General features: G+C 37.6%; 3 protein-coding genes across 4 annotated transcripts; all 3 read right to left on the bottom strand.

Moving 5' to 3' along the window:
• Positions 1 to 223: 223 nt before the first annotated feature.
• Positions 224 to 7,027, bottom strand: LOC120727977 (cell wall integrity sensor MID2-like). The gene is made up of 7 exons (XM_040022598.1): positions 6,877 to 7,027; positions 5,599 to 5,934; positions 5,240 to 5,380; positions 2,401 to 2,541; positions 1,499 to 1,597; positions 1,202 to 1,242; positions 224 to 762 (listed from the first exon to the last, which is right to left on the bottom strand). The coding sequence occupies exons 1-7, from the start codon at positions 6,914 to 6,916 to the stop codon at positions 628 to 630; spliced, it is 933 nt and encodes a 310-aa protein (XP_039878532.1). The 5' UTR covers positions 6,917 to 7,027; the 3' UTR covers positions 224 to 627.
• A 4,321-nt stretch (positions 7,028 to 11,348) lies between these two features.
• Positions 11,349 to 16,226, bottom strand: LOC120727976. 2 transcript variants are annotated; one of them, XM_040022596.1, is made up of 7 exons: positions 15,879 to 16,226; positions 14,821 to 15,156; positions 14,462 to 14,602; positions 13,803 to 13,904; positions 13,421 to 13,458; positions 13,201 to 13,338; positions 11,349 to 12,742 (listed from the first exon to the last, which is right to left on the bottom strand). In XM_040022596.1, the coding sequence occupies exons 1-7, from the start codon at positions 15,916 to 15,918 to the stop codon at positions 12,554 to 12,556; spliced, it is 984 nt and encodes a 327-aa protein (XP_039878530.1). In that variant the 5' UTR covers positions 15,919 to 16,226; the 3' UTR covers positions 11,349 to 12,553. The 2 variants fall into 2 exon arrangements, with proteins under 2 accessions (XP_039878530.1, XP_039878531.1); XM_040022597.1 differs by having other exon boundaries at positions 13,803 to 13,850.
• A 630-nt stretch (positions 16,227 to 16,856) lies between these two features.
• LOC120727974 lies at positions 16,857 to 23,170 on the bottom strand. The gene is made up of 6 exons (XM_040022594.1): positions 23,008 to 23,170; positions 21,369 to 21,704; positions 20,739 to 20,780; positions 18,632 to 18,730; positions 18,372 to 18,412; positions 16,857 to 17,494 (listed from the first exon to the last, which is right to left on the bottom strand). The coding sequence occupies exons 1-6, from the start codon at positions 23,045 to 23,047 to the stop codon at positions 17,342 to 17,344; spliced, it is 711 nt and encodes a 236-aa protein (XP_039878528.1). The 5' UTR covers positions 23,048 to 23,170; the 3' UTR covers positions 16,857 to 17,341.
• Between the last annotated feature and the right edge of the window lie 941 nt (positions 23,171 to 24,111).

The following is a 24,111-nucleotide window of genomic DNA, read 5'->3' as shown; positions in this document are numbered from 1 at the left end:
CGTCCATACAGAAGTTGCATTATCAGCAGGGCGAGGACAAATGAAGTACATTAGTCCTTAATCATCAGAAACAGTTAAACTAGGCAGGTAATATAATATGTGTGTGTGTAAATGTGTTAATAACTTCTGTTTAAAGGTTTTTCCGTAATTGTTTTAATGTCAGTGCGCCCCAGGGTGGCTGTGGCTACAATGTAGCTGCCATCACCAGTGTGTGAATGTGTGTGTGAATGGGTGGATGACTGGATGTAGTGTAAAGCGCTTTGGGGTCCTTAGGGACTAGTAAAGCACTATACAAATACAGGCCATTTACCATTTGGCTTGAAGTAAAATCTCCCTCTGCTGCTCACTGGAAATTACTGCAACTTCTGCATGAGTGCGCATTTCAGTTTTGAAAGGGGCAAAGTGTGACATGTACATGGTGGAGCAACGCGTCTATTACCTGTTTGGTCTTGATACTTGGTTGAAAAGGAGGAAGCAATGGGAGAAGGTGACATGGATGAGATTGACTTGTGGATTGTAAGAGGTCCATAATCTCATTCCTGCTTTTGCAGCAGTTTGATGATCAAATCTTTATCACTGACCCTGGTAACTTGGTTTAATGGAAAAATAACAGGTATGCTCATGCAGTCATTCAGCTTCACAGGAGTTCATGTCTGAAAACTGGTTATTGTGTCTGAGTGTGGAGTAGGTTTGGTCGTGATCTCTGCTCGAGGTCGAGTCTTCACATGAGGAGACTGGACAATCGATTTCACTGAGACCAATCTGGGAAAATAAAAATAACAAACTGACTGAACTGAGGAGCAAAGATAGAAACACAGTGACAGCAATGACATATTAAAGCAGAAGATGATGATGCACAGCAGGTTTTTAGTGTCAGGATGGAAACAGAAGCTGTGTGTTCTATTTATAGTACACAGAGAAGTGAAAAAGTAGATTTTGAACTTTATTTTGGTTCATTTTAGTGCCGCTTGCATCTTTTAATATAAAGCAGAGACTAGTGCAGATTTAAATGAAAATGAATCATATGATTGAAACTGAAAAGAAATAATGTTTTAACATTTTAGGTCAGCATTTACCAATTTAAATTCAGAATCCTGAACTTTTTTTTAACCATGAAATCTCAGTTTGTTTGTTTTTCTTTCCAGTCTGGTACAGATTTTTAAAAGATGACATAGAGAGAAAACAAACAGAGATAAGTCACCTCAGTGTGGTCATATGCTGAGCGTCTCTTGCAGTTCAAACCTGTAGAACAGACAGGTAATACGTTTCATTAGCTTTACTATGCCCTCCTCAGGATAATAATTGAGACAAATAAAATTTCAACTAAAACTAAACATTTTCTTACAATAAACCTTAAACTGAAATATGAAAATCAACTCTGGAAATTAACTGAAAATAATCTGAATTGAAAACAAGACATCAAAATACAAAAGTATAATAACTCTGTTGTCAATTAATGAATCTTAAAGGTTTTAAATAATGTTTGAAGGTAACTCACCGTTAGAGCCCTCGGCCGTGATTCTGTAGATGAGCAGCAGAACAACAGGCAGCAGAACCACCACCACAGATAAACGTATCACCAGCTCCAAGGACAAACCTGGATGACAGACACACAGACACAAAACTTCAAATGCTGCTTTTCACGAGTTTTTAGAAAACGACAGATGAAGTGTGGTGACTGGTAAATTCAATGGGGTTGGTGTTTTTGGACTGACTACTTTAGTCAGTTTGGCAACTTTACCCCAAACTTTTGAAAATAAGACTTTAAATGTGTTTTTCCCATAAGCTACACTCCTACTAAGCATGCACACAGTTTCTGAACATTATGACAGAGCGAGTCCAGAAGATTTGGATTTAATGAGCCTCATCTTCATGAAGAAAATCAGAAAAACTGATTAACAGAACAGATTTAACTGTTACAATCAAAATATGTAATAAATACATTTTATCAATAAAGTTGCACACATACATATTCAAAGTTTAATTTATTTTTGTTTTTTTTAAGTAAGTCGTGGAGATTCACCAAAAAACGACATAGCATGAACTGATAACATCTGAAGTAGGGGCTTTCAAAAAAAAAAAACTAGTCTAAAAAAATGTTTGTCATGTGTATCATGTCATGTTGTAATGCTTGCTGGTAAGACTTGAACGCCTCCTCATTCTGCTTAAAATATTCAATAAAAACTAACCTACACGCAACATTCCTGTGTGACTGTTACACTGATGCTTATATAAATTCATAGGAAGAAATCTGAGAACCATTGAAGTCAAATATTGACTGACATTCAAACTCCTTCTTCCACTCCTGCTGATGTGTCATTAATGGACATGGATGAAGGTTGTTTGATAAACACGAGACTGATTCACACTCACACATTCACACGTGCATATATGATGTACCTGAGCCTGATGACAGTGTTTCAGGAGAGGTTGATGAAGGTGTGAAGCTTCCTGAACTGAAATGTGTTGTTGTTGTTGTGGAAGCTGATAAGAGAAATGTTGATGTTGATAAAGGCTCATGAGGTGTTGGAGTGTCTGAAGCTGTGAACAAAGAAACAATCAGAATAATAATAATCCTGCTTGAAGCAGGTTTTCTGTCTGCATGTGAGTAATAGGTGTTAATGTGTGTTTACAGCACAACTCATGAAACTAAACGTGTAGTGTAAATATGACACATGTAGGTTATTTGAAAGATATGTAACTGTGATCATAAAACAGTTAATGAGAGCAGCTAAACAGATTCCACCCACAGAAATAAACACAAAGCCGACCTGACGCATCACACGCATCTGTGAGATGTCGGCTTCTCACCCAACGCCACGTACACAGACACGCCATTGGGGCTGAAAGCCGACATCTCACAGCTTCTCAAGCTGCCGGTTTTGTCACTCTCTGACCAAAAGACACTGAACCAGCAGCAAAAGAAGATCAGAACTGCACTTCATGTTTGATAAATATTGTCATTAATTCCCTCTTACTTTGGCTGTTTTGCTTCCACCACAATATAATCACATTTCCTGCTCAGCTCCCCCCCCCCTCTCCCCTCCCCTCTCTCAGTGTATTTCAAGAACAGTTTCCAGTCTAAAAATCTCTGGTTTTTGCATTATTTGTTCTCTTATTATGCACAAGTCATGTACAGCGCTGTCGGCCACTATTTCCCCCCCAAAAATGATCTCTGACAAGAAAGCCTCATTTCTGCTGTTCAGTACGCAGAAATTTAAACTTTTTTAAATTATGCCAAATTGCAAAACGCTTATCTGTGTCTCTAATAAAACCTCTGTAACTTTGCTCTGCTTCACTCAGCATCAGGTAATGTTCATGTGTTATAATGACCAACTACTACTGTAATTTTGGAGATGTTATCTCCTTATACAGTATAGTTACAGTAGAGTTATAGTGGGATGCAAATAATATCAGGCAGATCCTCTCGCAATTTGTTCCCCCGGACAAACAGTATCCGACGGTTGTTTATGTTTTCAAGCCCATTTTGCACAGAGAGGTTTTTTTTGAAAAATGTATTGATAGCAATGTTGAATATTATTACACAGTAAAAAAACAATTACACATTGAATGATTACACCATAAAGATGGTTTGTTTTTGTTATTCAAAAGAGATAAAAGTTTATTGTATTGTAACTTGTAATTTATTGCAGTTTACTTTATTTGTTTAATTGTTTACAAAAAGTTAAATAAACAGCAATGGAGTTTGAAAACAAAAAATGTGTGTGTGTGGTTGGAGGATATGTTTGTTCAGGAGGGCACGAATATTTTCTTATAAAACAAAGGGGGACCTAGCAAAAAAAGTTTGGGAACCACTGCTGTCAGACTTCACAACAAAGACTTATTGCACCTGTGTGGGTTTGTGTGTGTTTGATCAGCTGCAAAAGTCTTTGTTGTGAAGTCTGAAGACTAAGTGCAATACTCTTTTTCTGACAAAGTTGTATCTTTACTCAGTTGCATATAGCATTTGTATTCTACTTTATCCTACTGTATATTTTATTTTATTCTATTCTGTACAGTTATGTACAGAATATTATTCTTATTGTTCTAACAGTGTTCTCTAATTTTTGCTATATAACTTTGCACTGTCCGCTTTCAGCTGTGACAAAACAAATTTCCCACGTGTGGGACTAATAAAGGCAATCTTATCTTATCTTATCTTATCTTATCTTATCTTATAACAACAGAGTAGTAAGTGGTGCTGTTGTGGAACAATCCTAAATGTACAGAGAAGTTTTAATTGGTCAGATATGATTTAAATCATGTCAGAACCATGTCTTTGATTCTGACTTCATGTTCCAGATGAGATAAAAGGATCTTTTGGTGAAGTGTCAAGCAGCAGGTCTAGAAGCAGTAAAACTGCAGAGACTACAAAAATCAGCAGTGATGATTTTCAGCATGATGCAACAATATTTCTTTATCAACCTTTATCAACAAAAGGAAAACTGACAATGAAAACTGTCAGTTTAACCCTGCCTGCAGGCCTGACCTGAGAACCATTGAAGTCAAATATTGACTGATCACATCTTTATCTGCCATCAAGACCTCATGCAGTGACACTCTGACGCCCTTTACAGCACTACATTTATTTGATGACTTCACTTTTTTATAAGTTCAGATTAATTTTCTGTTATACTTTAACTCTAGTTTGATGTCAATACCATTTTGTTTTGTTTTTTTTTGGGGGGGGGGGTTGTTTTTTTTACTTATATGAAAATTGTGTATTTCTACACTGTGGCTGTTTCTTCTTATAGTGCAGGAATAAATCAGACTGCTTCTCGGGTGGAGGCCGACAGAAGAAATGTTGATACTGAAAAAGGCTGATGAGGTGTGTTGAGGAAGTGTTTGAAGCTGAGAATGAGGAAACAATCAGAATAATAATAATAATCATTTTTCTGTAGGTTTTCTGTTCACTTGTGAGTAATAGGGGTTAATGTGTGTTTACAGCACAAGTCATTGAACTAAATTTGTTGCGTGAATATGACACATGTACGTTATTTAACAGATATGTAACTGTGGTCAGTGAGAAGTTCACATCTTCAGGGACATACTTTTTTTCTTTTACTTTTAACAGAGTTGTGTATTTCTGCTCCGTGACGTTTCTAATTATACTTCAGGAATAAATCAAAGTGCCTCTTCCACTCCTGCTGATGTGTCATTAATGGACATGGATGAAGGTTGTTTGATAAACATGAGACTGATTCACACTCACACATTCACACGTGCATATATGATGTACCTGAGCCTGATGACAGTGTTTCAGGAGAGGTTGATGAAGGTGTGAAGCTTCCTGAACTGAAATGTGTTGTTGGTGTTGTGGAAGCTGATAAGAGAAATGTTGATGTTGATAAAGGCTCATGAGGTGTTGGAGTGTCTGAAGCTGTGAACAAAGAAACAATCAGAATAATAATAATCCTGCTTGAAGCAGGTTTTCTGTCTGCATGTGAGTAATAGGTGTTAATGTGTGTTTACAGCACAACTCATGAAACTAAACGTGTAGTGTAAATATGACACATGTAGGTTATTTGAAAGATATGTAACTGTGATCATTGAGACTTTCACATCTTCAGGGACATGAATACATTTTTTTTTACTCACCTCCTGTGATGACAAGCTGAAAATCACATGGTTGAAAACTCGTGTCCAGTGTGCAGCTGTACCGTCCTGAATCCGACTTGTTCAGCTGTGTGATGCTCACGTGCACAATAGGAGTTAAGAAATGATCTTTTTCATATTCAATGCTGTATCTGCCGCTCTGAGCTGTGTAATCAGCTGTTTCAATGAGAATGTTTCCTTTTTCACATTTTTCTTTGCAGAAAAATGTTTTTCTTCCAGGGATATAAAATTTGCATGTAACTGTGATGTTTCCTCCTTCCACTCCTTCATAGATGAGAGTTTCAGCATTGGCAAGTCCAGTGTTTCCATCCTGCAGGTCTGTAGAAAATATGAACAATCAATTATTACCAACTTCCTGTAAACGCTGCAGTTTGATGATATTTTATTAAATTAAAACAGATGATTTTTCAGTGTAATTCAGAACAACATTTTAAAGTAGTTCATTTAAATTCACTCTCTTTATATTTATCATTTGAACAAAATCACCCTGCTTCTTCCTGACATCGACACAAGCCATCTGCTGAAGAACAGCTCAGCTCAGAGTTAAAAGTTTAAAAATTGACCTTTTATTTGTTTGTGATAAGAAATTGATCTGCTTTCAGGTTTTTGAAATAGTTGCTTAATATTCATTTTTCAGTCTGTTAACATTTAAGCTGTGCTGTTCCTCTTGAACTTAGTAAAAAGGCACAAATAACGTTGTTGTCTTTTGCCCACAGTTACATTGCTGCAGTTTAGCTTTCACAGAAACGTGACTTACTGGCCAAGACCAGGACCTTTTATTCTCTACTGAAAGCCAGAAGTTACCTGGAAAACTTGAAGTGGCGGGGTATGTCCTCATTCAAACAAAGTATACTGTAATTCTGTTACTGCTGCATCAAAATCATAGTATTATCCCACTGACTTGTATTTGAAAATCCACAGATGAAGAAATTAGATGATAGATAAATATAGATATATAAATAAGAAAGCAAAATTAAACTGAACCAGCCTTTTAAACATTCTGATGTGTTCGGGAGTATAGATGCATGAGGTGCACCTAAAACCACCATGAATACCGAACCCATATTGTAGCGTACAAAATGCTGAAGGCGCACAAACTTTTTTTTTAAGTGTGGATGTTGTGACTGCGGTTCAGTATCGAAGCATCCAGCTGTGGACATTCACTCACAGACAGCCTCTGCTTCTGCTTTCAGCACTCTTTAGTGTAGTGCAAAACCTGCAAACATTTTTATAAATCAGAAATAATAAGAATTTACTTACAGAGGAAGATGGAGCAGAAGAAAATGTGACAGAGTTTCATCTCGAGGTTCTGACGGCTTAATGTTTAATGCTGCTTCTCTTACTTCTCTGTTTGGAAACAAGGAACTTCTAACTTCTCTTATCCTCGCAGTCCCTCCTTCAAATTCACACTCCTGCGCTTTGATGGTTTTTTTTCTACTACAGAGTCAAAGATTAAGTGTCCATTTATTTATGGGTTTCTTTTAAATCGTCCTTCAGAAGTTCCAGAAGTTGATTCTTTTGGTTTCTGGAAGTCTGACCTGCGTCTCACAGAGCAGACTTTTCAGACTTGATCAAATTCACTTTAATTTAGCTGTCTGGCTGTAGTCCAGTTTCGTGTGAAACCAAAAACACTGCATCATCTAAAAGCAACTCGACTACTAAAAAAAGCTTTGACACTGACAGAGAGGAAGTTTTGAGCCATCAAAATAGAAAATTTCAAACAAAAATGTATTCACTCACTTTATTACTCAATTGTACTGAGATTGGGTGATCGTGAAGATCATCTGAGTACAGTTAACTCACTTTCATCTTCAGTAAACAAGTTTGAAGTCATTTGAGTTTCGTGACACTGCACTTTATTTACTTGAAGGAACCATCAGATGGTAGGTACATTATGATCATAAAGCTGGACATGGTCAGCAAAAATAATCAGGTAGGTTCTCAGTTGGCCATATTGAATGTGAGTATTATAAGAATGTGCGTCTGACAGAAAATAAGAAAAAGCAGAACAGGTAAAAGAAATGTGGTGTTCCATCTTCTTATATGTGAGGGAATGAATTACAGAATACTTTGCGGCCATGACCTGTTGTAAAGTTTGAGTTTCAGGGTAGAAGCAGAAGTTGCATTTAAGATATAGAAAGTGAACGCGCATTAAGGAGAAGTGGGCTGTGTAGCCTGTGCTTTGTAAAGTTCAAACGCACATTTTTGTTCATCTTTTCTGTAAGAAAATTGTCACTTGTTTGAGACATAACGCCCTTATTTATAAATGGCTCTGACAACCCAGTTGATTTTAAAGTGTGCTGAGGAAACACATTGTAACTGATGTTGCTGGATGTTCACTGGATTCCTCCATCAGAGGTCAGAGATACAGAGGTCATACATACGAATGAAATGATGGCAGCTCATTAAAGGCTCTGTTTGAATGTTTCAGTGAAATCAAAACCTGGATGGCGTTAATTTTAAACTTCAGTGACAGCAAAACTAATTCCACTTATCTGGGTCATGGGGGCAGTAGCCTAAGCAAGGAAGCCCAGACCTCCCCAGCTACCTCCAATACGGGGGAACACCAAGGCGTTCAGGCTGACAGATATAATCTCTCCAGCATGTCCTGGGTCTGCCCCGGGACCTCCTCCTGGTGGGATATGCCCAGAACACCTCACCCAGGAGGTTGTATATGTCTGAAATAAAGTTATAATAATAATAATAATCCTTATCAGATGTCTGAACCACCTTAACTGGCTCCTTTTGATGTGCAGCAGTCGCTGTACTCTGAGCCCCTCCCGATAGCCAAGCTCCTCACCCTATCTCTAAGGGGGAGGCCAGCCACTTTTCTGAGAAAGCTAATTTCTGCTGCTTGTATCTGCCATCTCTTTTTTTCAAACACTACCCAGAGCTCGTGACCATAGGTGAGGGCAGGGATGTAGATCAAGAACTTTGTCTTTACACTCAGGTTTCTCTTCACCATGATGGACCAGTATGGTGTTGGCATCACTGCAGCCACAACACCAATCTGTCAGTGGATGTCCTGCTATCCTCGTCTTCACTTGTGAACCAGACCTCAAGAACTCCTCCACTTGGGGCAATAACTTGTTCCTGACCCGGGGTGGACACTCCACCGACTTCTGACTGAGGTGTCCTAAGACTTGGAGGTGCTGATTCTCATTCACGCTGCTACACACTCAGCCCCTCTCTTCACCAGAGTCCAGAACATACAGCTGCAGATCTGCTGATACAATTGTAAAATCACTGACCTTCTGGCCTAGGGTGGACACCCTTATGATCAAACATGGTCTTTGTTATTGATAAACTGTGGTTTGCACAGAAATTCAGTAACAGAACACACTGTTCCTCTCAATTGTGCCCCTCCAGGTTACATTGTTATTACCTACATGAGCACTGAAGTCTCCCAAAACGATGGGAGTCACCAGGTGGAGCACCCCACCCTGAGACTCCAAGAAGCCCGGCCATTACCTGACCAGAGGTTTCAGGGAACCCTCTTGTCTACAGGGAGAAACACCAACGTATTGGTAGCAAGCCAAGGGGATACTGGGATATAGTCCAACCTCTTTCCAGGAGACTGGACTTATCCAAGGTTTTGAAACTCATCTACCTTCACTATCTCTGCTGTGATTAGATGGAAATTGTGTTGTTTAAACTAATTTTAATTTCCATTTATTATAAGAGAATTTGAAGCAACATGTGTTGGCTTACCGTCTGCTGCTAAATTGTTTTTCTACATTGTGCAACATCAGCTACAAGCGATAATCAAACACTTTTCTTCTATGCCACTTCTGCATGAGAACTTATCTGACTCAACAGCACAACCTTGTGGGGGAAATTGTGCAGTGCACACCTTAAACTTTGCAGGTCAGGCCAGCCCAGGCAGGGTTAAAACCGACAGTTTTCATTGTCAGTTTTTACATTTATGTTAGGCTACTTTTAATTAACTGCTTTAGCCCACTTACAATGAAAATTTAAAAAAATCTTGTTCATGACCTGTGTAGTATGTAGAACTCCAATTTCGAAAACACAACTTTCTTTTCTTTTTATTTTTTTTTATAAAGCTCTGACTTGTATTATGAGTATGAGTCTGTGGTCTGGGAGAGAGTCCTGTAACTCTGTCTGCAAAATACAGTATATAATGACCAATGCTGGGCAGTTAATTATATAGTTACTTCTTCAAAAAAGTTACTGAGTTTGGCAAACAACAAAGTTTTTTGCAGCTATTTTTTTTTAAATGCAGCCAAGGCATTTTTAAATAAACATTTCAAACTATTTACAGAACAATCAGCTGTTCTGCATCAAATCTGATGCCACACAAATTATTTGTGCCACTCCAAAAATAATTTCTGTCCACTATGAGATAAAGGAGAACAACAGTCTGATACCTGCAGGCCTGACAACAGGAGATGTGTCACTCCTGTAACTCCTGTAACATTCAGCAGTCGCCTCATTGTTCTGACACACACAATAAAACTATTGACTACACTACACACTAACTACACAAGATTTGCGCTAAACGTTTCAAATCTCTCAAATCTCAAAGCACCGCCGTCACTCCTAAAACTTCCCCCCGTTTCTTAACAACTAGATGCCATGTTGCCATATCATTTTTTGATTGGTCGACATGGTACTTTTTTGGACGAATAGGAAAGGGACAGCGGGGTGGGGTTTGTTTTTGCTCACAGGTGGAGAGTGCTTTCGAGCCTTTTTTTTTTTTTTTTTAAATGCTGTTTTTTCTTCCTGCACTAAATATAAACAACGACAGTATTCAGGAAGAAAACCAAACATTGCATATTTTTTTTTATCATAACTCTGGTTTTACATGGCCGATCAACAGAACTTAAAAACTGGTATAAAGTCCACACTTTTTCCGTCTGTCCTGCTCACATCTCCAATGGTTGTACACGTTGTCATTAACGTGGCTTCACTCCACATCAGCCACACCGCTTTGCTCGCTAAAACACCGGTGTTGGCGCATAAGGACGCTGTCATAGCCTGTCAACGACTTTGATTGGTTGCATATATAGGCATTATTGGCTGGACTATGGGATAAGGTGGCATCGTTCTAATCCCATATGGGAGCAGCCAGTCACTCACTGACTAACACTGCAAAACAGAATTGTTAAAGTTTTAATTTTAATTTAAATTCAGGTTAGATTTTTTTTGTGCGCAACCAACGCAGAATTTCTGTGCGCAACGACCGTGCCAGCAGTGCGCAATTGCTCACGTGCGCAGCTTAGAGGGAACATTGCTTGCATGCCATACAAATGTGATAAACACACACACACACACACACACACACACTTGTGTTGTATTGTAGTTCTACAGTATGATAACAGGTCCTGTAGTTCCAACAGCTACATCGGAGAATAAATTGCCTTTCAATGCAGACACTGAAGAAATGTGTTTCCAGACTTGGAGTATTTTTATTGAGAAAAAACATGTTATGTACTTCTTTTGACCGTTCATTTCCTTGAAACACATCAAAATATTCTTACATTTTATTTATTTAAATAGCATAATCCTTCTAGTGAAATATTATTTTACAGCAACACTGTAAAAATACATTAACATTGTTCAATAAAACATAAATCCATCCATCCATCAATTCGCTTCCGCTTATCCTTGTCAGGGTCGCGGGGGGCGCTGGAGCCTATCCCAGCTGGCGAGAGGAGGGGTACACCCTGGACAGGTCGCCAGTCACACAGGGGCAGACAACCATTCGCACTCACTTTCACTCGCACATTCACACCTAGTGGCAATTTGGATTATCCAATTAACCTATCCCCACATATTAAAACATAAATATAAAACCAATTTTGAATAGGAACACATATGTGCAAATGCAATATCTCAGAAAAATAATAATGTAATATTATTAATATTATACGTATTTAGTTACTCTCAGTATACGAATGAGTGAATGATATGTGAGCCTTATTTAGACTGATTGGGACCTGATGAATGTAAAAACAAAGAATTACCTGATTATTTTTTTTTATACCTGATTTTTGTTTCTGAGAAAAATGAGATCCACATAAGAGGACATTCGTTTTAAATTTCGATAGAACAGCGGCAGTATAATGTCCTCGTAAGTGGATCTCTGGCCCTTGTAGAGCAAAATTGGGTATTTTGGTGTCGACAACCCAAAATGTATGTGGATGTCAGGTCCTTGGAGGTTAAAGAATGTATATGAAAGATGGATGTAGCCACCATGACAGCTTGTCAACCACCTGCTTGTAGCAGGTCACAGTTTATTTCTGCTGTGATTTTATACACAGGTAAAAGTTGTTTAGGACCAGGATGGCTTTGGTGAGAGTAAACTGGAATAATAACACAATATAATAACAATTTCTTTGTTTTTGTTTTGTTTTGCAGCTTCCTTAATTTGTTTCTTTTTAGTATCAGTTTTTTCAGGTCTGGTAAAAAACAAACAAACTACTATTTGATTAAAATAAATGCTTTTAAAATGATTAACCATGCACACCGTTAGCCAAAGTTATGGAGCATGAGTTGAGACAGAATGGTCTTGAGGTAAACCTCTATCCAGCCTGTTAGCCACAGTAAAAAATACAATTAGGGATCTCTAATAATGCTGCAGGATTACAGACACAGGCTTGGTTATAGGATTACTATCTGGAAATCCAACAGCTAAATGCAATGTACTACTCACAGGTCAGTTTGCAGAGCTTTATGCAACTGTTTCATTAAATCTGTCCTACAGAGTTTCTATGGAAATATTAATGGGAATAACAGGATTAGTTTTCTGTTAAGTTAAACTAAACTATCAACTACCATAAAGAAACATTTTTAACCTGAGATTAACTGATTGAAAGCACATTAATATTTGCAATAAACAGAAAAGAACATTCAGTTTTGTCTGAATTATAATCACTTGTTGATCTTTGTGAGAGGTAAAGTGCCATCAACAGCATTAATACTGTTTCTTAACTGCAGAGTACAGAGGACGTGAAGCATCTGTTGTGAGGTTGGAAGGGCTGGTATGTACCAGAGGTGTGGAGTAGACGACTTCATCCGTTTTACTACAGGATGTGTTGTTGGTGGCAGGAATGTGGGAAAAATCCACTTCAGCATAATTAACTTTATTCATGTCGTCTTCAGCCTGAAAGAAAAGTGAGATCTACCTTCAGACTCTTAAAAACGTGTTTGTAATTAAATAAAGGTTTATGGAGCTACAGCCTGAGACATCATTCTTTCTTGTACACATAAGTTGTACCCACATTTTGAGTGTGAAATCTTTAAAAACATAACCCTCAGCCATGTTTTCTGAATTGCTCTTTAAGTTATATCTAAACAAAAAGTAAACAAATCTCTCGTGAATAAAACGGAAGTGTTTTTATGTAGCTGTACCTAATAAACTGGACCCAAATCCTGTGCATTGAATTTGGCCATTTCTAGTCATTGCTATTAGCTGGCAGAAAGAAATGCAACAGTATATCCACAGGGCATAATAATAGTATAATATCCATCCATGACTACTGATGAATTACTTCATTACTCAGACTGGTTTGTCCTGGATTTGGACATCAGAGTTTAAAATAAGAAACGAGTTGTATCTACTTTGTTCTGAGAACAGGTGGTGAGGTCGTAGAGGTCGATGTTTTCAGCTCCATCTGGTTGGGGGCCTTTTGCAGTGGTGTAAATTGAAGACACTTCCACCTTCCTCTGTGGGGGCCCCTCTCTTATTTCTTGCTTGGCCTGCAGAAGGAGAATAAACCAGATGGTGGATACAAATAAAGCGATAATGAAACTCAGGTGTCTCACAGTTCCTAAAACTCACCCGTGTAATGTTGGCATACTCTGTTTCCACAGGAGGTCCTGAAAATGCAGGTCAGAAAACAAACATCACTTAACATAATTGATAGTCTGACCTGTTTAAAGCCAGGCTGGAACACTACTGACTTTATAAGATCATTTACTGAATATCTCAGCTTTTTTGTTAAGACACAATAGAATTTAAACAAAATGTACATGAGTCAGTTTTAGTTTTTATTCTGTCAGCAGCAGAGATCAGTGGGTGTTAAGTTCATGCCTGAGGACTAGGTCTGCAGCGTAAGTTTAGATTAACTGTAATGTCGGGTTAATCTCCAGGAAATTAATGTGCATCGGTATGATGTGCGCTGTAAAGATGAAACACTGCTGTGTGTTTATTGTAGACTCACCTTTGGGTTTAATGGCCTTCCTGTTCTTGTAGAAAATCAGCAAAGTTGCTGATAAGACGATGATCATAAGAACCAGAGTCAGAATCATGTAAAGCAGCTTATCTGCACCTCAGCAGAACAGAGTTTTAGTGTTACTCTCTTAATCAATAAAGGTTAACTGATGTAACTAAAGACACACAAACTGTTACACTGATACTTGTATAAATTCATGGAAAGAAATCTGAGAAACTGCTGAGTGATGGACCAACAACATCTTTGTCTGCCACTAAGAACTCATGTAGTGAAACTCTAATGAAGTCAGGCATGTTCTTACTCAGCTTTTAATGCCCAGTGGTTTAAACTTCTTGAGTTCTTCATTCAGATGTTGTGCCATACTGCACTACTTTTATTTGATAACTTTGAAGTTTAGCTTAAAATAAAATGACTCTTGTACTTTACTTTTGGTACATTAATTCTTAATGTGAATACTTTTTTTTTATTTTACTTTTAACAGAGTTGTGTATTTCTTCACCGCAACTGTTTATAATTATACTTCAGGAATAAATCAAACTCCTTCTTCCACTCCTGCTGATGTGTCATTAATGGACATGGATGAAGGTTCTTTGATAAACACGAGACTGATTCACACTCACGCATTCACACGTGCATATATGATGTACCTGAGCCTGATGACAGTGTTTCAGGAGAGGTTGATGAAGGTGTGAAGCTTCCTGAACTGAAATGTGTTGTTGTTGTTGTGGAAGCTGATAAGAGAAATGTTGATGTTGATAAAGGCTCATGAGGTGTTGGAGTGTCTGAAGCTGTGAACAAAGAAACAATCAGAATAATAATAATCCTGCTTGAAGCAGGTTTTCTGTCTGCATGTGAGTAATAGGTGTTAATGTGTGTTTACAGCACAACTCATGAAACTAAACGTGTAGTGTAAATATGACACATGTAGGTTATTTGAAAGATATGTAACTGTGATCATTGAGACTTTCACATCTTCAGGGACATGAAGAAGATTTTCTTTACTCACCTCCTGTGATGACAAGCTGAAAATCACATGGTTGTAAACTTGTGTCCAGTCTGCAGCTGTACCGTCCTGAATCAGACTTGTTCAGCTGTGTGATGCTCGCATGCACAATATCCTTTGAGAAATAATTTTTTTCATATTTGATGCTGTATCTGCCTCTCTGGGCTGTGTAATCAGCTGTTTCAATGAGAATGTTTCCAGTTTCACATTTGTCTTTGCAGAACAATGTCTTTCTTCCAAGGATTACAAATTTGCATTCGACTGTGATGTTTCCTCCTTCCACTCCTTCATAGACGGGAGTTTCAGCGTTGGCAAGTCCAGTGTTTCCATCCTGCAGGTCTGTAGAAAACAGGAAGAATCAATTCTTACCATCATGTAAAACACTGCAGTCCAATGATAAAGTATTTTAAATAAATAAAACTGGAAACAGATACTTATACACTTTATTTGAGTGCAACATTTAAAAGTACATCAGTTAAATTACATTTTTACTTGTCATTAGACTTTGTACAGACTTACACAGACCATCTGCTGAGAAAGACTCAGAATTAATCTCTTGAAAACCAACCTTTCATTTGTTTATGAGTTTATGGCAATTTGACGATGCTGCGTAAGTGTTGCCCTGTTGTTCTTAACTAGCTTAATAAAAACGTCATGGAAAAATGATTGTTGCATTACAAGCTCTGAATAATTCAGAAAGAAGGAAGCAGCACTATTTACTTCCATACAGATATATTAGTATAAGACTACAGTCTGCATTTTAACTGTCTGCGTGAGAAAAGGCAACCTTAAGTTAATTTTTTTAGACATTATAGAAGAAACATTTGACTGGAAACAAACTGAGATAAAACATTTCTAGGCAAGGCAGTGGGACGAAACAAAATTTGAGTGATCTTACACTATGTGTAACCACAGGAACAGAGAAAGACAGAAACAGTTTGTGGTTAAAATGGTTCAACAGGAAACAAAATTTAGGGGTCAACTTTCATTTATAAGAAAGCAACCAAATAAACACAGAGAGGAGAGAAAATTAAATATGAAGAAGAAGAAAATTTACTTACGGAGGAAGGTGACGCAGAACAAAATGTGACAAACTTTCATACTGATGCTCCGAAGAGTTCAAGCTGATTCTCTTCCTTATCTATTTACAAACTAGGAACTTGTCACTTCTCTTATTAATGTGCCCCTTCCTTAAAATAAACACTCCTCCTGTCTGCAGTTTTTCCACAAAGACATGATAAGTGTCTGTTTCCATTTAAATTATCCTCAAAAACTTTATTCCTTTGGTTTTCAGAGTTCTTTTTTGTCTCTACCAAAACAGACTGTATGGACTTCAATGACAATTTCTTTTAAATAATTGTCTGACAGTGAACTACTGCTTCCCTCAGTTCCTCCTCCATCCTCTTTCAGCTCACCCCTCCGTTAAGACCAGCCTTCATTTAAGTCAGCTTTCTTCTGATTGGCTTGTAAACATGAGTTTGTAACGGCAGGTGGGTGGAGCTTCCTGAGCTGTGTGTCAAAGATTGCAACATCTAAAATATCCCCTCTAACTGACGTCATACACAGAAAAGAAAAGAAAAGAAAAGAAAAGAAAAGAAAGACTGTCTATCAAGTGAATGCTTAGCCTGAGCTTCACAGTTAGGGTGATCAGATGTTCCTCTCTTTGTGGGACTCGTAAGACTTTTATTATAGTCAGAAGACTTTCACGTGAGACAGTCTAGTGACCTGTCCACCTCTCACCCTGTGGGACACGCGAGGCTCCAGAATCCCGGAACCAATGAATAGTGCAAACGAATTACAATCAGGAGGGGCTATGCGCTTACCTGCTGCTCTCTGGCAGGTAGCTCAGTAAAGTCTGTCCCGTGTTTAGCAAGTGAAAATAAACTAAAATAATCAATTAAAGCAAAGGTGAATCAAATAGACCAATACGGCAAGGCTGGGATGGTCTATTTGGTAAAGTAAATCCGTTGGACTTCTTTCTTTGCCTTTAGACAACAATTCTGATGGCAAAAGAACCAATCAGGACAGGTGGGAAAAAAAGGCAAATGAATTACATCCAAAATTTTCATGATATTACAGGTTTTATTTTATGTTATTTCATTTTCAATATCTTTGTCCTTTTTGATATTAGAGAGTATAAAGTCACTCCCCTGAGGTTCAGATTTGTCCATTATGTTTATGTTTTACTATCTGGAGGAAAGTTACACAGATTTTAAATACAAAACATTTTGAATGCATGCTAAGGCTGCAGGTACATCCTTAAAAAACTAGGAATAAATCAAGTGTAGGAAAATAAACCAAGATAGTCTCTGACACTACTCCGTTACATTTCCTTGAACTCATAGTTGGTGCACTGTAGAGGAGTTTCCTGTCCAATGCAAATGACTCATATCTGCCATCATTAAAAGTTGGCAGGCACGTGGACGTCTGCACAAAACCTCGAGCTCAAAGTCTGACGACAAAATCCACGTCAATGAGCCTGGTAACGTAAACAATAGAAGTACTATTGCCATGTTTCATGCAGTCATTCAGTCTGACAGGAGCTCATGTCTGAAAACTGCTGATTGTGTCTGAGTGTAGAGTAGATTTGGTCATGATCTCTGCTCGCCATATTGAGGCTTTGGTAGATCGAGTCTTCACATGAGGAGACTGGATGATAGAGTTCACTGAGACTAATCTGGGGAAAAAAACAAAACAATAAATTAACTGAACTGAGAAGAAAAGACAGAAACACAACAATAGCAGTGACACAACAGACCTAAAGCTGATGACGTACTACAGGTCTTTAGTGTCAGGATGGAAACAGAAGCTGTGTGTTTTATACTTGCTTAGTATAAAGAGAAGTGGTGTAAGTGGAGTTATTTATTTATTTATTTATTAGCAGTTTTTCAGTTTGCTCAGCTTCATAAAATGAATTTATTGTAACACAGCAGAGTCATTGAAACGCTGCTTTTGTTTTACCAACCAGACAAAAAAAAATCTATTTCAAATGTAAAAGTATACGATGGAAAATGTCACTACTTGAATGAAAGCTGATCACTGCTGCCCCCTGTGGAGGACAAATATTTATACAACCAAACATGTAAGCAGTGAAAAACAGTGAAGTCTTAACTTCTCTCTTTTTATCTTGAGTTTAGTTTCATGCATATCCAGAAAAAACACATCTGCTTCTGAAACTACTAAATATGTTACTTTCTTGTAGTGTGCGGTTGCTGTCAGATTTCGTACTTGGGTTGATGGAAACAGCAACATTGTGACTAAAACACTAAGCTGCACGGCACAAAAGACCGAGATAAACTGAGCGGGATTTAAAAAATCAGGTGATGATTCTTTTGGATTATTAATGTTCAAATTACAAACAAAAAGTTTTTTAGTGTAGTATAATGTTAATGCATGTTAGGCACATGCTGAAGTGCAATGTTACTTAAAAGTTTCCCATTAGATCAGCACATAAACATAAATTGGAAATCCTGATCTTTTGTTTCCTTCCAGCTCAATAGTGCAGTTTTTTTTTAAAGATGACAAAGAGAGTAAACAAGTAACTGATGAGTCACCTCAGTCTGGCCTTGTTCTGAGTGTCTCCTGCTGTTCAGACCTGTAGAAAAGACAGAAAGTTACTATTAACTTTATTCACTGAATTTTTACATGTTTTTCAGAGTCTAAAACATTTTCAGCAAAGCGTTATGTGAGTGCTTTTGCCTGTTGGATATAAACTGTGACGTAACCTGGGCACGTCAGCAACCAATCAGTGGCAAAAGAAATATTTTGAATTAATGAATATCAAATGTGCAGATAATGTTGGAAGGTAACTCACCGAAAGAGCCACCAGCCCATTTTCTGTAGATAAGCAGCAGAACAACAGGCAGCAGAACCACCACCACAGTTATACTTACAACCAAATGCAAGGAGAAACCTGGATGAAAGACAAGAGAGGCGGAGACGCACAGTTCCTGGTAAATCCTGGTGAAATATAAAGTGAAATACTATCATCCCTGATCACATGTGTAGCATTTGTGTGTGTGTGCATTTGATGCTGCGTTGGTGTTTTTGGATGGATGACTACCTCTCCCCTCTCCTTGCTGTTAGCAGTGATGTAATTATAAACAGTCTTTGTAAATAGTAAATTGTACACACTGATCATAAGCTGTTGCAGACTGGTAGAAGTGAGAGGCCTCATGTTTACTGGTTAAGAGCTTCTGTTAAAGAAATATGATTTATTTTCCTTTTACTCTTTTTAAGGAAGAGCACAATTCAGTAAAAACCTTATTGTTCTGTGTATGGATCATCTGTTAAGCAAATAAATTGCTGCTCCATGTCTTGAATTCTGTTCGATGCAGGTTATCGCTAGGAAACAGAAATACATTACAGGAAATAATCTATAAAATATAAAGTCCTACAGGAGCTCGTGAACTTTTCGTGTCAGACACATGTTTGTAGACACAAACGATTTTTCATGTTGAAATACTATCTTTGAAGTTCGGTGAATTTTCGGTGTACAAAAACAGCTCTTTCTTGACACTTTCATGGTTTAGAACTGAGCACTAATCAGAATAAATGCTCTGAATCCTCACCCATCTAGATGTATGAGGAGAGGCAGAGCGTAATCAAGTGCTGCATTTCAGTAGGAGTAAATCCATGTAAACAGCTAAAGTATTTTTTTATAGTAGAGTCTAGATTTTAAAAAAAAAGACCACATTTTATTTTATGTTTTTGCAAATACAGTATCAATATGAGTTGAAGTGAAATAAAATGACACTTATATGGTTTAGTTTTATCTGCAAAGAAAACCTTCTAAAGATTTGTGACAGAATATGATTCCTCTGAAGGCAGCTTTTGCAAAAACAAAAACAAAACAAAACCATAGAAGAAAGAAACCAAATAAGTAACTGTATCTAAACTTCATGTGTATAAGAAGCAGTTGTGCTTGAAACTGGTGCTATCTATCAGCAGGATGATGCTTCAAAATCTCTTCTGCTTTTGGGTTCATGCTTGAAAATACAGCCAAAAATAAAACAAGTATAGTCACTGTTTCAACACCAACAACATGATAGAAATTGCCACAATACAAGAAGATTACATTTTCTAGCTGTAGATCCATATAGCCCTGACAGGACTCAGACCCACACTCACTCACTTGAGCTTTTCCTTTGTCTGTGACTGTTGTAGTGAAACGTGTATAATTATAGATAGAATTTATTTTTATCTTTTATCAAGACCACATGTAGTGATGCTCTGAGAAAGTCCCTCAAAGCTGTTGACATTTCATTTAACTGTTGTGCTGTTCACTTCATTACATCTATGTCATAACTTTTCTTCTTCTATAGTTTCAGCTTAATGTTACGAAATGTAATTTAATCCCACAATGATATATCCTAGAAAATTAGAAGCAAGTCCATTTTACAGTTAACAGACGTTAAAGTTAAAATCCAAAAAATATAATGTCCCTGTTTATGAAATAAATTGTATTTTTACTTTGATAATTCTGTTTTAGTGCCAATACTTTCGTTTTCTGTTACTTCTAACAAAGTTGTGTATTTCTGTGGGGCGATCGTGGCTCAAGAGTTGGGAGTTCGCCTTGTAATCGGAAGGTTGGCGGTTCAAGCCCCGGCTTGGACAGTCTCGGTCGTTGTGTCCTTGGGCAAGACACTTCACCCTACTGGTGGTGGTCAGAGCAGCAGCCGCGCCTCTGTCAGTGCGCCCCAGGGTGGCTGTGGCTACAATGTAGCTGCCATCACCAGTGTGTGAGACTAGTAAAGCGCTATACAAATACAGGCCGTTTACCATTTCTGCATTTTCAGTAATAAATCAGACCGGTGCTTACACAGCTGTTGATGTTTCGTTCATGAACATGGATGAGGTTCTTTGACAGACATATGGATGGATGCACACTCCATTCACACAGACATGCACACATGACGTACCTGAGTCAGGTATTGTTGTTGTTCTTGTTGTTGTCATGGAGACTGAAAAGAGAAATAGTGATATTGGAAAAGGTCGTGAAGTGTTGTTTGATGGTGACGTGATTAAAGCTGCAAACACGGAAGCAATCAAAACTATAAGATTCCTGCTTGAAGACTTTTTGCATGAGAGTAATGGGGGTTAATGTGTGTTTTGCATGTGAAATGAGGATGTGATGCTTAACATTCAGAGACTTCAGTGTGTCAACATCCATGCATCTCTTATTATCACAGATATTTTAAAAATGCTGAGAAAACAATGTTTAAATTTAGTTTGTTTAAATATATTTTGTAAATCTATTTTAATCCTCGTTTTTAAGACTAGTTTCACTGCATTGTGGTTGTGACATGGAAGTTCAAATTCTTTCCTGTTTTTGTAGAGCCTGAAAACAGAAATACTGATGTTGAAGAAAGTTGTGTTTGATGTTGAAATGATTGAAGCTGTGAACAAGCAAGTCTTTTGTCTGATTTTTTCCTTGTTTGTTTGTCTGCATGCAAGAAATAACATATGGAGTTTATTTAAATAGAAAACAAGCTACTACTGAGAAGTAAATGTTGGTTCAGAAACATGAAGATTTTTTAGTAGAGACTCACCTTCTTTGACAAAGATCTTGAAATCACATGGTTGTAAAGTTGTGTCCAGTGTGCATCTGTACCGTCCTGAGTCAGACTTTTTCAGCTGTGTGATGCTCACGTGCACGATATCCTTTGAGAAATAATTTTTTTCATATTTGATGCTGTATCTGCCTCTCTGGGCTGTGTAATCAGGCGTTTCAATGAGAATGTTTCCAGTTTCACATTTGTCTTTGCAGAACAATGTCTTTCTTCCAGGGATCCGAAATTTGCATTCGACTGTGATGTTTCCTCCTTCCACTCCTTCATAGACGAGAGTTTCAGCGTTGGCAAGTCCAGTGTTTCCATCCTGCAGGTCTAGAAAATATGAACAGTTACCTGCAGTCTGAATAAATATTTTAAACTAAATTGAAAAGATGTAATTATTTAAAACAAAATAGCTCAAATTAGTTTCAATTCAATTTCACCTAAAATCTCTACTTTTACTTTTGAATTTGTGAACAGAAGTCTTCCAATTCTTCCCTACAGCTGCAAAAAGACATCAGCGTCAGGCTAAGCTCGAAAGCTTAGTTACATGCTTAGTTTTGTTTGTGATGACTTCTTTATTTGCTTTTTGTGTATTTGTCTGTCAGATGAGGTTTTTGAAATTGTTGTTTAACACATGTTGTAAAGTTTTCAGTTTGTCACCATGAGGCTGTGCTGTTCCTTTTTAGCTTGAAAGAATTGTTGACACATTGACTTAAAAAACAAGGTCTAAATGGTGAGTCATTCGAAAAACTTTGAAGTTCTGTAAAATACTTGTAGCATTTAGTTATTTAAAAATACTGTTTAAGTCCACTTTAATTTTAATGACCAATTTACATTATTCATAATATATATGCTAAAAGTGCGTTAAACTGTGTACCTCTTGTCTTTATCATTTCATTTTTAACCTTGCTGCAACTGGCTTGAACTTATTTTCAGGATGAAATATGAAAACAGAACAAAGCTGCCTGCAACTACAGAACAGGTGGTCCTCTCATTACGCCAAAAAGAAAACAGACAACCAGGTTTTAGAAAACAAAATCAGTACACAAATAAGAGGGAGATGGTTATTTCTGAAGTTAGCATTAAAGGTGAAAACATTCTGGAACAATAACATTCTTCAACATATCTGTGGCCTTAGAGAGACTAGGATCGGAGTCTACCGGTTCGTATTTATAGCCAATTCAATGAGTTGAGACAGGTTCTTCAAGATTGGGCAGTCCAGAGAAATAACAAGAAGAAAAATGAAACAGAATTCAACAAGGCTGCCTTGGAAAGATGTTTCCCTTCATAGGATTCATAGGATCATATCATCGTGTGATCAAATAAGACCTGATCTCCACTTCAAGGGACAGAAAATAATAAATAAATAGATAAATAATGATTCTGAAAAGAAATTTGCAATGCTTACATTTTTTAAAATCGAAATATCAAAACATTTTTTCTTCTGGATCTCAGGAGGATGTTTTCAACTTTAAACACCACATTGAAAAAAAACGCGTGAGTGATGAAACAGTATGCAGACAAAACTGTTTATGAGGAACAAAACTTACAGACGATCTCCTAAAAAACAAAGATAAAGGCCAGCAATGGCGAGAACAGAGAAATGAGAGAAATGTGAGGTTAATTTACTCACTGAGGAAGATGAAACAGAGTAAAGCTTGACAGACTTTCATATCGAGGCTTTGGTGGGTTCATGCTGCTTCTCTTCCTTTTTCACTCACAAACAGGAACTTGTGTTTTTTGGGTTTTTTAAAATGATGACACTTCTCCTTCAAACACATCACACACAGATACACACTCTTCCCTTCTTCATTTAAAAAACGTGGTCCTACAGAATCCATTTATTTATCCTTTTGGGTTACTTAGCTTTATTTAGTTTCTACTGACACAAGCTGTTTGGGTTTAATTAAATTACATGTATGAATTTACTCGATGGCAGTATTGTAGTTTCATCGGGTCAAACAATGAACACAAACCCGTCAAACTGCAAACACTGCCTAGCAACTGTTTTTACTCTACAATCAAAGTTATTCTAAAGCCGTACTCAGCTGGATTTCTGTGAGTCTCAACACACAGTTCCTTAACTGTGCTGTAGGATATAAAATTCTGATATTTATACTGTTCAGCACTAATGGATTTCAACTCAGTCAAACATTTCTTAGAAGCAAAGGGTTCTGCACAGAGAAAAGTACCTCTGATATAGTTTTAATGAAAGTCTTTGTTTGTTCAAGATATAAATCTCCTTATTGCAAAACTTATTGCTAGTTTGAGATGACGGTGCACCGCAGGCAGACAGACATGCATGTGGTCAAGACGAATACTAAGACAGGCTGTGACATTAAAACCATGACTTAAGCAAGTAGGCCAACCTTCCCACAACTGCAACACTACCAGCAGCAGCCTCTTGACTTCTGCCCATACCAACCAGAGATGAGGCCGACACTGTGGAGCTGTGCAAATTACACTACTTTTATTTTTAACAGAACTTTAAGCAACATGTGTTGGCTTACCCTTAGAAACCTCTGCTACAAAAAATCTGATTTAACTGCGTGCAGCAGGTAAGAATAAGGACACTTCTTCTTTTGTGACACGTCTGCTTGAGAATTTTCCTCATTTACTCAACAGCACAACTTTGTGGCAGGAACTTTTAGTCCACAGAGTTCTTATGGATCAGTATTTACATTCAAATTGCAGAGGTTTCTCCAGGGGAAAGCCCTTTTACTCGGCAGCCATACTG

Source organism: Simochromis diagramma, unplaced genomic scaffold, assembly GCF_900408965.1.
Source record: "Simochromis diagramma unplaced genomic scaffold, fSimDia1.1 OVJJ01000308.1, whole genome shotgun sequence".
Taxonomy (NCBI): domain Eukaryota; kingdom Metazoa; phylum Chordata; class Actinopteri; order Cichliformes; family Cichlidae; genus Simochromis; species Simochromis diagramma.
Note: the sequence above shows the minus strand (reverse complement) of the source record. Positions and strands in the feature narration are given on the sequence as shown.

What these genes read in the sequence shown, in the direction of transcription:
- LOC120727974 (XM_040022594.1), bottom strand. Translation starts at nt 23,047, where the DNA reads ATGAAAGTCTGTCAAGCTTTACTCTGTTTCATCTTCCTCA. An exon ending in ACTCTGTTTCATCTTCCTCA is followed by an intron (nt 21,705 to 23,007) that starts GTGAGTAAATTA and finishes CATATTTTCTAG; the next exon opens with ACCTGCAGGATGGAAACACT. An exon ending in CAGAACAAGGCCAGACTGAG is followed by an intron (nt 17,495 to 18,371) that starts GTGACTCATCAG and finishes TTTTTTCCCCAG; the next exon opens with ATTAGTCTCAGTGAACTCTA.
- LOC120727976 (XM_040022596.1), bottom strand. Translation starts at nt 15,918, where the DNA reads ATGAAAGTTTGTCACATTTTGTTCTGCGTCACCTTCCTCC. An exon ending in GTTCTGCGTCACCTTCCTCC is followed by an intron (nt 15,157 to 15,878) that starts GTAAGTAAATTT and finishes TGTTTTCTACAG; the next exon opens with ACCTGCAGGATGGAAACACT. An exon ending in GAAGGCCATTAAACCCAAAG is followed by an intron (nt 13,459 to 13,802) that starts GTGAGTCTACAA and finishes CTGCATTTTCAG; the next exon opens with GACCTCCTGTGGAAACAGAG.
- LOC120727977 (XM_040022598.1), bottom strand. Translation starts at nt 6,916, where the DNA reads ATGAAACTCTGTCACATTTTCTTCTGCTCCATCTTCCTCT. An exon ending in AACACTGTCATCAGGCTCAG is followed by an intron (nt 1,598 to 2,400) that starts GTACATCATATA and finishes TCTGTCATCCAG; the next exon opens with GTTTGTCCTTGGAGCTGGTG. An exon ending in CAGCATATGACCACACTGAG is followed by an intron (nt 763 to 1,201) that starts GTGACTTATCTC and finishes TTATTTTCCCAG; the next exon opens with ATTGGTCTCAGTGAAATCGA.